This window comes from Entelurus aequoreus, linkage group LG03 (genome assembly GCF_033978785.1).
Source record: "Entelurus aequoreus isolate RoL-2023_Sb linkage group LG03, RoL_Eaeq_v1.1, whole genome shotgun sequence".
In the NCBI taxonomy this organism is placed as follows: domain Eukaryota; kingdom Metazoa; phylum Chordata; class Actinopteri; order Syngnathiformes; family Syngnathidae; genus Entelurus; species Entelurus aequoreus.
This window is the reverse complement of record NC_084733.1, coordinates 56,603,196-56,615,999: the sequence shown is the minus strand read 5'-3', so window position 1 is coordinate 56,615,999 and position 12,804 is coordinate 56,603,196. Positions and strand designations below refer to the sequence as shown.

General features: G+C 38.4%; 1 protein-coding gene across 3 annotated transcripts in view; it reads right to left on the bottom strand.

The window, feature by feature from the left end:
- The window catches only part of LOC133646659 (signal-induced proliferation-associated 1-like protein 1), a 182,389-nt gene that overhangs the window by 54,595 nt on the left and 114,990 nt on the right, over positions 1 to 12,804 (bottom strand). For all 3 annotated transcript variants that reach the window (XM_062042255.1, XM_062042257.1, XM_062042254.1), the window contains exons 4-7: positions 7,075 to 7,263; positions 6,832 to 7,006; positions 2,858 to 2,961; positions 2,578 to 2,735 (exon numbers count right to left, since the gene is read on the bottom strand). In XM_062042255.1, the coding sequence (XP_061898239.1) occupies positions 2,578 to 2,735; positions 2,858 to 2,961; positions 6,832 to 7,006; positions 7,075 to 7,263 (626 nt within the window). The remainder of the gene's footprint in view (positions 1 to 2,577; positions 2,736 to 2,857; positions 2,962 to 6,831; positions 7,007 to 7,074; positions 7,264 to 12,804) is intronic.

The window sequence follows — 12,804 nt, the reverse complement described above, 5'->3', positions numbered from 1 at the left end:
AAAACATGATAAAACTTTTCACATTGACGAACATGAACAAGACAGCTGTGATTGACAGCCAAGGACGTCAATTTAAAACCAATATGTCCTCTGTGGGAAATGTTTTACCAAGTTTAACATCTAATGGTACAATTTATTTGTTTAATATGTTCTCTTAAGCCACTACTGGTAAATTATGCTAGCACTGTGATTGATGGGTATATTATATTAAATGTATATCATCTGAGTTCAACATTTATTACTTATTGCTTAGAAAAGAGTTCTTACTGTTTTTTGATGCGTTAACTTCAGCACTTTATATGGATCTTATTTTGGTAAATGGCTAAGACTGCATTTGTCTGGTAAAACCAATTACAAAACTTTACAAAGCTATGTTTTTGGTTATATATACATTTTTACTATACTGTTAAGAATTTTAATTAAAATACCTCAACTTGAGGTATTATCTCAACATTTTTTAGGTGAGGTTGAAAAGAAGATTTATTAAATTAATCAATTACAAATCTCATTTAATTATTCACTAGTTTTTAATCGCTTTGGCTTTTTAAAAATTGGATTAACACATTTAGATTGTGGAATTGGAAACCAGTTCTCTCTGGCTTTTCTCTCCGTGGACGACCAACACGCCGCTATTTACATTCACAGGCGAAGAAGAACAAGCAATGGGACTTCACATGTAGTTGTGAACATAGAAGAAACCAAATATTTAAGAAATCAGACTAATTTAGTGAATGAAAACGTACTGACTCAGAACCTATAATTTATTGGCTCTCGAGTCACGCATTGATGGTGGTAAGATACATTTGTAGCCACAGCTGCCCTAGGGTATAATAACGGAAACATGACTGCCAAGTAGGGGCGACGTGGCTCAGTTGCCATGCTAGGAACTTGAGGGTTCAAGGTTCGTCAACCTAGTCACGACCGTTGTGTCCTTGGGCAAGACACTTTACCCCCCTTTCTCCTGATGTGTCATGGTTAGCACCTTGCATGGCAGCTTCCGCCATCAGTGTGTGAACAATTGTGTGTGAATGGGTGAATGTGATGCAAAAGCCCTTTGGGTATCTTTTCAGGTAAAGTAAAGAGCTCTATAAATACAGACCATTTACTATTTGCCAGTGTGCGCCAACGGCCTCTTTAACCACCACCAAACATTAATTCACAAATATACACCAGTGTGGGCTGCACAGGAGACAAAGTGGGTAAAGTGTCTTGCCCAAGGACACAACAGTGGAAGCTGAATTCGTACCAGGAAGTTTATGGACAGCCACTTTACCATCTGAGCCACACCGCCCCATCACTATCAACAATAAAGCAATACAGCGATATGACGATGCATTGGAATAACCATTTATGACACATTATATTGTCAATCTATGATTTTAATAAATAAAACAAAGCATTAAAACTTTAATAAAAGCACACTTTAATCCCATGTAAAGCAAACATGTGGCATTACCATACCCCTTAAAACAGCAGTATTCAAGAAAACTTACCTGTAAATTCATTATTTTGCAGTTATTACTGTATGTTGTTTGTGTAATATTTATCATGTTTGAGCAGACCGAAGCAGTACGCAGTAAATGTGCAAAAAAAGGCCCTGCCATTTAAATACGCCGCGGTGACAGTACACAGAGAATTATAATGAGATTCACAATATCTTAAAAGGTCACAATCCGAGTAAAAAACATGCCTAGGCAGTGTCTGCTATCAAGATCCTGAAATCATTAGCAAATAAGGTATCATCTATCATCTTTAAGATATTTATCGGTTTGTCATACAATGTTTAAGTCGGGTTTTTTTTTCTCTGCTTTCATACATTCATTATGCAATGTGTGTCAGTTTTACTCGGGTATTAATTATTTGTATTTTTTTTACGTTTGTCAACTCTTGCTTCTTTCTTTCTTTCTTTTTAATACAAGTTTACAATATTTTCAACAATGTTTTTATTGCAATGAATATTACCATTACACATTTTTTTTAAAAATCAAAAATTAGTCAACCTGGCACACGTTTTCTTTGAAATTGCTGAGATATGGAGAAGGGGTAATAACCTGTGCTTCTTCCTACTCCTTTCGGACACAATGGATGTAGCTGTTTTTTTTAATATTTAAAATACCATTACCATTAATATTATCATCATTTATCACTTTTGAAAAAATACTGTACGCTAAAAGAAAAAGGATACATAGTATTTGTTCCCTAGTGCAGTGGTTCTCAAACTTGTGTCACCTAGTATCATCTAAAAAAACTTGGCTCTCCAAGTACCATAATAATGACCAACATTAAAATACAGTAGCGTAGAAGGACTATCCATCCATTAAAACAAGGCTAAAGTGTTTATTTAAAAAGTATATTTAATATTTTTGGCCAGTGAAACATTACACACAGTTCCAACAGTAACTCTGTGTTGGAATGTAGGAATAAAATCACTGTACTTTACTTTGGCGAACCACTAGATGAAGCCCTAGTGGTACAAGTACCAGTTTGAAAATCACTGTCATAGTGTATGTCTAAATATTTGCACAGATTGACTTCACTGATTTTGCTCTGAAATATGAGTAAATGAAAATAATTTACCTGTAGCATGTGTTGTCTGAGCAAGGGTTGTGCACCCTAACAACAATGAAAACATGCTGAAAGTGAGAGCGAATGGCTTTCGGGGTGAAAGGGTATGCACCGGGCTCCTGGAACACAATGGTCACGATGTCGTTCCCAATGTGGCGCTTTCTCAGCAACTGGTCAATAAAAGACACACAAATATTGGTTAAAAATGTAGACTGAGATGGCTTATAACTAAAAATAGCAGACATAGGTCATCATACATGATGAACACAACATGTAGATTCACCCAATGTACCTGTTGCTTATTATTGGGTGTGTAAGGCAGTAGAGTGGACACGTGGAACATGAGCTCGTAATCCTTGTAGGACGTGTACAGCGAGTGTGTGCCTGTAGAGTCCGCTGCAGGGATGAGCACAAGAAAGCAGTTGAGACTCATTGTAGCATTACTGCAACCCAACACTCCATTCTTCATGTTTTAGTGTTTTCCTGTGTCAGACGGGATGCAATTTCACCTCAGCCTAAGCATGAAGACAATGGTAAAGGATGGATCAGCCATTCTACCATTAGGTTGCTCATATATCCAGTGATAGATAAGGAGGGGCTTAATGCATATACTGTAGATTATTTAAACTGTAAAAATGCACAACACATAAACACAATACACATGTACAGTATAATCATAAAAATATGTGTGCCAAAGATATGCATTTTGTTACAGAGGGCTAAGATAAGTATAAATAAAACTCATAAATTGTTCAAACTCTTTCCCTCCTGCAGGCGTTACAAATCACTGTACGCCAAAACAACTCGTCCTTACCCAGGCTATCAATCTGATGAACGCTGAGAAATAACTCTGGAACTAATCTGTTACTGTGAATGTACTAACTCATGTTCATGTCATCAGGAATGGGTAGAGAGTAATGGACTTAACAGCCCAAAGATAGATGTGCCAAGCTTTTGGTATCATATTCAAAAAGGCTTGAGGCTGTAATTGCTGCCAAAGGTGCATCAACAAAGAATTGAGCAAAGGCTGCGAATACTTATGTACATGTGATTTTTTAATTTGAAAACATTTTGTTAAATAAAAAAATTTAAAAAAATAAACTTTTTACATTGTCATTTTGGGATATCGTCTGTACAATTTTGAGGAGATTACTGATTTTTTTTCCCCATTTTGGAACGAAGTTGGAACATAACCATGAAAAAAGTGTACCGCTGTGAATACTTTATGGATGCACTATGTTAGCCTTGCACACATTAGTTATTTAGGTATTTTTTCACATTTTTTGTTAATAGTTAATATCTATTGCTTACATTGAACACAGAGAGCACAGTGTACGAAGTCAAATTGCTTGCGTGTTAAACATACTTATGAATAGAAAAGTATTTTGAAATAACCCAAAAAGCATGGTTGTCGACAACCACAATGTATTTCAGCAAGCAATTGAGCAGCTTAGCCCTAAATCATTCATAGTAAATCTAATGCAATCAAATAATTACATTGTTTAAACAGAGTAATGCCACTTTTGAAGTTTGATTAATCACAATTAATCAAGAATCAAGAGAAAGTATGCGATTAACATGCATTAATGCATGATTAATGCGATAATGTTTTTTGATTAATCGCATGAGTAACTCGAAGAGTCTAAAAATATGTCTATTTTATTGGGTTGCTTTTAGCTGGAAATGAAAATGAAATGGCAAAAGACGAACATTTACCTTAGATACATTGGAAAAAAAGTAAATATTAATTAAACACACTGTTACTGCCATTTCTACTTTTTTAAACACAAAAAAATTGCCTTTTATTCCTTCCCTTTCAGACCTGTTGTAATACGAAATTGAACATATGTGATGTACCATATTGTAACTGTATGCATGTTCAAAATAAATTAAAACCATAAACATTTACTGTACTTTTTCCACTGACATAAAGAGAATGGTTGAAAAAGAATGTTTGAATATATACTGCGTTTTTTTGAGATTGTTTTCTTCCATATGTGCGAAATGTATTTTGTCAGTTGTGTAAAGGGGGATGAACGAGCGGCTGAGAAATCTACTGCGAAAGAAGAAATGACCTTTCATCCAATGACAAAGCTTTGCGGGTAAGTGGCGGGTCATTTCAGTTAGCCCTCCAACCCTTCTTCTTTTTTTGTTATCAATAATCCAGGACATTTTGGCACAAGCTGACGGTGAGCCAGGACTTGATGATATGTCGACATTAACGGGTTTTTGACATAAAATGGTTCCACCTTTATAGTTGATTGAAGGCTCTAGATCAGGGGTGTTGAACTCGTTTTCATTGAGGTCTACATCGCAGATATGGCTGCTCTCAGGCGGCTGCTTGTAACAGCGAATAATATATAAATATTTGCCTAGGAATTTGATTATTATATATATATATAAATATTTTTACATACACTGTAAAAAAAAATCTGTAGATTTCACAGTAAAAAGTCGACAACTCAGTCACCAGAATTGTACTGTCAAATATAGTGTTGTTTGTAACATATAACAGTAAATGGAAAAAACAGTACTATATTTTTTTTACTCTGGCAACTGAGCTGCCAGTTTTTACCGTACATTTTTTGTTTAACCATTTTTCCATTTACAGTGGTAATACAGCGGGAAAACAACAACGGTAGATTTTACAGTAAAATAACTAGGAGCTCAGTCGCCACAGCGATAGGGTTTTTTTTTTCTACTTACAGTATTATACAATAAAAAACACCGAAAAAAAAAAAAAAAATCTGTATTAATTTTCACCATTTATATGGGTAACTGCTTTGAAATAAAAAATCAAGCAGATATTGAAATATTTAATTTATTGTAACAAAAAAAAATGTTTGGAAAGTATGATAATATAATATTTGTTGCAATATTGGATAATATTAAAGTTTAAAATGTATGCAATTTCAAGAAGTAGATATATACTTTTCTGTCAAAATGGAAAAAACAATTAGGTACTTTTTTGATGTTCCGGTATGTTATTTCCATATGTCCGCAGGCCATATAAAATGATGTCGCGGGCAAGATCTGGCCCCCGGGCCTTGAGTTTGAGACCGGTGCTCAAGATTAAGGGTGCCAAAATTTGTACCACTGAGTTGTTTTGTTGGGTAGCTTCTCAAATTAAAAACCTATTCATACTGACCTCTTCCATCTTACACAGTCATTGCTGGCATGTCTGCAAAACTAACTTCCCCACTATGGAACGTGATAATCTCCACTATATCATATATGGCGGAATGGTGCTGAATTCTTCACTCACGGTGCTACTGTATGCTTAAAATCGCTGTGGTTGGCCTGCCCTATTGGCACCTTTTCACTTTAGCCCTTGGAGGCAAAAGACTTGGGCACCCCTGCTCAAGATTATGCTTAAATTTCCAATGTTCTTTTACATACTTTTTAAAATTGTAAGTTTTCTTTAGTAAGCAATACGTTGGTTTTGTTAATATCCAAGAGTTACCTATACAACAACATTCTTAAATAAATATAAACGTTAACACAAACTTTGGCCATGGTATTAATCATTTTAACTGTACATACCCTCAAACCGTATTAAGCGTCGCCCCGCCCTAATCTCAGAACACATGCTATGCGTAGGGTCCTGCGATCCGCAGGAAGGACCGTTTTGCGTGAGGAAATGCATGTAAAATGTTAATTAATATAGCAAAATGTATTGAGTTCAAGTCCTGGTCAAAATGTTTGTAGTAAAGTTTGCAAATGCATGTTTAAATAATTTTAACATTTTTATTTTGCACTACAACAATCAATTATTGCATGATTTATTTCTCATGAATATGTTTTGGGACAAAACATGCAACAAATTCAAGTTTGATTTAAAAAAAGCAAAACAACCGTTTTGCATAAATCAAAAAGTGTGAAACATTTTTGTAATGGGGAAATGAAGTGAAACAATTAACTGTTATGAATTGTACTTAAACTATAAGGAACATTCCATCAAAATATCATCTAAAGATGCCAACTTCAGCCAGTTTGGAGAATTAAATATAAAATTTGACAGCGATTAAAAAAAAATTATATTTTTCATATATAGGAAATAAGTGCATTCAGATAGAAATTGGATGATAATATTTCATTAATATTAAAAATGAAATATAGAACATTCAGATTAATGGTCTCATTGCAGTAATGTAAATAAATTACCAATCTATTATTACACTAAAACAGGGTATACGATATCTGAACAACACTGTAACATGTATGATTGTATGTGTACAGTAGGGATTGGCTTTAAAGGGTGTTTACTTTTGGTGTCCAGCTGGGCTCTGTACTTGGTAAAGCCCTTGAGGCGAACTTTGTCCCCCAGCAGCTGGAGAAACTCCTCCAGCGCGGGGCCCGCCATCTCATTGTTGTACATCTCTTCCTCGGTGCTCTGGCCAGCTCGGCAGTACATCACCCCCACTTTCACCTGGAAACTCAGCTACACAGAAAATGTATTTTAGTTTAAGACTGTTAATCTCGCTACTTCCGTGGTGTTGTCACTCGTACCCCTTGTTCGTCCAGTTTCATAAGCTGCTCCGTTACTTTGGGGGTATTGAGGGCCAGTCTGAGGCAGGACAAATCCAGCTCTGGGAGAATGTACTCCAGTACCTCTTTAATAGGCAGGCCTCGTGCGGTGCCATGCTTGGAGGTGGAGAGCACCGCATCCTCCAGGATTGAACCTCGGAGTGTTGTTAGCTGAATGGACAAAGACAGCGAGGACCAGGAGATTAAAGTTTGCTTGGCTGTGAGAACAGAATGAAGGCACCACAGGAATCTTGAGTGTTTCTTTTCTCTTAGAAGATAAGAAGTGATAGAAAAACCCCTTCAAACAGAACATTGACCTATAACAACAGACAATCATGATTTCAAGACATAAATGGAAATAAGGAAGAGGCGGGTGGGTTTGTCCAAATATTGGGGGTACATAGAGTCCACATTGTGCTGGGCTTTGGGAATGAACTCAATCACGTTACTATCACTTTGCTATACAGCTGGAATACTTGGGCTCTTACAGGCTTGAGACTCCCTTGTACACAATGGACCTGTGTTTGCAATCTTTGGGAGGCAGGCTGTAGAGTGGGCTCTCCACTCTACAAGTGTGTGTGTTTGCACCTGCCCCCAACAAACAAGCCTCAGGCTGGAGAAACCTTTAAGATCTATCTGAGAATGTATGTCATGTATCCTGTAATTTAGAAATATTGTATTGTGTACAAGTTGGAACAGAAAGGGTGTTCTTTAAACTGTTCCCAAATGCAAAATATGAGTAGTTGTCTCTCAATTCTTCCCACCAAGGGTGACCACAATGTGTCACTTGCTGGTTTACTTTTTATGTATGTATGGATGTTCTTGCTGGCACAAACCTCCAAAAGCTGGGTCTTGGGACACTGGCTGGATATTGAACCTTCACCGACCGCACAAATGACAGCAGCATGTATTATTACACTACCAGTGTTGTTCCCAAATGTTGAAAGGATGTAATTGCCAAGAATGTATTTCTTTGATTAAGATATAGAGAGAACTGTAACACATTTCTGGGCGCTAATTGACTTGCCATGGTTCTGCTTGCTAATTACCGTATTTTCCGGACCATAGGGCGCACCGGATTATAAGGCGCACTGCTGATGAATGGTCTATTTTCGGTCTGTTTTCATATGTAAGGCACACCGTATTATAGGGCGCATTAAAGGAGTCATATTTTTTTATTTTTACTAAATTGAAAACACTTCCTTGTGGTCTACGTAACATGTAATGGTGGTTCTTTGATCATCTTCAAGCCGCTTTCTGACAGTCGCTTCCGGATGCGCCATTTTGTGGGCGGTCTTATTTACGTGGCTCACCTTCGGCAGCGTCTTCTCCCCGTCATCTTTCTTGTAGCGGTGTAGTGTGCAAGGACGGGAGTGGAAGAAGTGTCAAAAGATGGAGCTAACGGCTTTAATGACATTCAGACTTTACTTAAATCAATAACGGAGCAGTATCTCCTAATACGGAAACAACAACAATGCCGGAAATGTGTCCCGTGAAAAACCGTCCGACCGGAACTCTAATGACTAAAGTTCCTTGGGTGAATAATGTCAACTCACTCCACCGGTATGTTTTAGCACTTTCATGGCGAGTTTACTGACAGATATAAGTAAGAACTTTACACTACTTTATATTAGAAATGGCAACAGCGGAGGATGAATGTCCCACAACAAGAAGGTAGAGAAAAAGAAGAAACTTATCGACTACGGTGTCATGACGGACTACAAAGGCGTATACGCCTAAATTTTCAGGATTTATGCAGATCCCAAATACATATCAGCAGGTACCAGAAGGTAAGAAAAGTTGCTTTTGCATAATATTGCAAAACAAAACGGCAGATAATATGTCTTACCTTATACACACACCTAGGGTTTCAAAGGGGTGGAAAGTTTCCGGTAAATTTCCGGAAATTTACCACGGGAAGTTAAGCTCGGGAAGTTTGGAAATATTGACCATTTTTTGATTATTCAAAGTTGGACACCGTCCATGGGAATTAATGGGGAATTACAATAATTATATATTATTGGGCACTTGTCTATATGCTGCTGAATCTTTGTGGCATTTTTGACGCAGCTCTTTGCACAGTATTTGCAAATGTACACAGCCTTTCCGCCTACATTGGTTGGGGTGAAATGTCTCCACACATCAGATGGTGTACGTGGCATTATTCTGTTTGTATTTATTTATTCTTGTAAAACACTAATGCAATGCCACACACAGATATAAATAGTCAGTAAACAATTGGAGTAGTCTTTAAAAATATTTTACTGATGGACAAATTCATAGAGCCTTAGATGAATAAATGAACACTCAATCAGCCTACTAAATCAAGGTATAACCTACATTCTTGTATGACAACAGAATGGCTAGCAGAACAGAAGGCAAGTGGAAACTACAAGTTTTGATTTAGTATTTGCTAGTTGAACTTTACAGATCACAAAAAGGTAAATTCGGATCGCTAACATTTCTGTCTTGCCTCTGGTGAGGTGCGGTCGCATTTTTTTCTCCTCCCGTCTTTTCCTGGCTTGCTCTCTTTGTCTTGTCTTGTCTAAACTTTTTTGAAGCCTCTTTCTTTGCGCTGTCCTCCAAATCTAAACATTAGACATGGAATTGATTAGCTGGACCCTCGACTCTATTGACAAAATCTTTTCGACGAGGAAAAGAGGTTCTGGGAAGCCTGGCTGCCCTGATGGAACCATTGCTGTGGGGTACGTGAGAGATTTCTGGGACAAATGGAGAATCATGTGCCTCTCAGTCCTTTCCATCGAGGACGTGGAAGACATCTACCTATTTGGAACCATGATCGCGGGGCACCTGCTGATTGGGCTTGGCATTGCTCTGGTGTATCGTAAAATTCGTAAGACGATGGCAGCCACTCAAGGAGCCCAAAGGCTGTTCGTCGCAATGGAAGGATTGGGCCGGGCTGTGGGATCACAGTCTGGGGTGATTTCTGAACTAAATTGCAAGATGGATCACATCATGGAGAAACTTGCTGTAAAGGAAGGATTGGACATGAGGGCCAGCATGGACGAATAGAACAAGCAAGCCATTGTAATGCCTGCTCGAGAAAAAACAAAAATCCTTATCTACGATTTGACTCCCCTGAATGGCTTTGAGACAAGAACAGGCTGTTCTGTAATCATCCCCTGAGAAATTTCAAAGATGGACGCTTTTGACCTCCCTCCCTCCTCACCGACACCTGGGAATCAAACTTTGCTTGCATTGCATGCAGAACGACTCTGGGCTTATGAACATTACACTTCACCCAAAGACAATGGGCATATATACAAACACACTCCCCACCCCTACCTAATGCCCCTAACCACCGCTTAATTCCTCTTCGGGGTTATGGACGGCTGAGTAGCGCTTAATAGCAGCAGGCCGGCCTCCAGGGCCCCAACTCCCCCCGCCTCTGTTGCGAGTTGTTGTGATTATATGTAACATGTTTATGTGTGCTATGCTAAATGAGTCTTTTTCCCTTGGACTCAGTCTGGACCCCCTCTCGAAGGTCCAGCCTTAGACTGACATTTTTTACTCTTCCCCCCTTTCCCAATATCACCTTTTTCCCACCTTTTTTAAGGAGCGCCGTAAGTGGCTGATCCGTTGGCGGTCCCGTCTTGTCTCCCCGTAACGTATGTCCGCTCTTAGTGGGACTGTGCCGAAAATGTAATTTCAGTTCTTATGTGTCTTGTACATGTTAAAGAATGGACAATAATAAAGAATCTTGAATCTTGATCTTGAATCTTGTTAGCATAAATTAATGGGATTTAACATAGAGAAAATTAGCATCACGGCTAACGGAGAAATATTTTCGGTTCATTATGAGACTGTGGTGGTACATTAAACCTAGCTAGCTAGAGATATTGGCCCCAAAATCATTTAACAAGTACAGGAACAGCTAGTCAGCTTGAGTGGAAGTCTGCTGGAGTAGTCTACAGTCATACAGTAACAAGCAATTACCGTATTTTCCGCACCATAAGCTGCACCTAAAAACCACAATTTTTCTCAAAAGCTGACAGTGCGGCTAATAACCCGGTGCGCCTTATATATGGATTAATATTAATATTTATTTTCATAAAGTTTAGGTCTCGCAACTACGGTAAACAGCCGCCATATTTTTTCCCCGTAAAAGAGGAAGCGCTTCTTCTTCTACGGTAAGCAACCGCCCCCATAGAAGAGGAAGCGCTTCTTCTTCTACTGTAAGCAACCGCCAAGGTAAGCACCCGCCCCCGTAGAAGAAGAAGCGCGCGGATATTACGTTTCATTTCATTTGTGTGTTTCTGTAAAGACCACAAAATGGCTCCTACTAAGAGACACGCGTACAAGTTTCCACTGACTTTTGATATTCATGTGAACCGCACTGTGGATACAACGGGAACACGTACGGTGAATATTCGCACCACAGGGAATGAGAAGTCGTCCTTCACTGTGGTTCTTGCTTGCCATGCTAACGGCCAGAAACTTCCACCCACGGTGATATTCAAAAGGAAGACCTTGCCAAAAGAGAACTTTCCAGCCGGCGTCATCATAAAAGCTAACTCGAAGGGATGGATGGATGAAGAAAAGATGAGCGAAGAGACCGGGTGACTTTTTTCACGCAGCTCCGTCCCTGTTGATCTATGACTGCATGCGCGTCCACATCACAGATGGTGTCAAAAAACAAGTGAAGCACATCGAAGAAGAAGAATTCGAGGGATTTGTGGATGAGTAATAACTTCAGAAAGTGAGCTTTAAATGTTTATTTTGTGTGTTGTGTGACACTAACGTATGAGCAACGTTGAGTTATTGATGTTGCTATTGCTCTGCACTATTTTGAGTGTTACTATTTTTGTGATTGCACATTTGGGAGTGAACAGAGTTGTTAGAACGCTGGTTTGTGATATATTATTAAAGTTTGACTGACCTATCTGACTGTTTTTTTGACATTCCCTTTAGCGTAGCGTAGGTGCGGCTAATAACACGGGGCGGCTAATAGGTAAACAAAGTTTTGAAATATGCCATTCATTGAAGGTGCGGCTTACAACACAGGGCGGCTTATGGTGCGGAAAATACGGTACACCTCTATTAAACTTAGATATCATAGACCAAATATATTTACCCCAGTAATATCATCAAAACGTACCTGACTGGATGGTGTCCTTGGGCTCAAATACTAGTGTGGCCTCAATAGCCCTGCTGTAGTGTGTAGCATGCTGGGAATTACCTGTGCATGTGATGGAAGAATGCACTGCACATGTGATGGAGAAATGCACAGTGCAAGGTTGAAATTCTACTGAATTTGCATTAAATCAGGTTGTTTTAGCTAATAATCATGCTGCAAGATCTAGCATGTTGCATTCAATGTTTATTCAAATTAGTTTCCCATTAATTCCTGGTAATTCCCATATATTCCCGTTAATTCCCATGGAAAGTTTCCAACTTTGAATATTCCCGGAATTTTGCAACTCTACACACACCATAACAATACTCGTATGTTTAATGCGCCGACAATCCAACAAGCGTTGCAGCTTCATAGCTAACTAAAGTTGTACTAAAACATTTTGATAGATTTTTGAGCACCGTGTGTAATGTTCTATATTTTCAATGGAACATACAAAATGTTGGTGTTGTTTACTTGAGTCATATTGTCATCATAGTGCAGTTTACACGTATCTCTTATCATTACACCATGTACAAAATAAAATTGCTTTGAGGTCGGTAAGCAAAACTAGAATT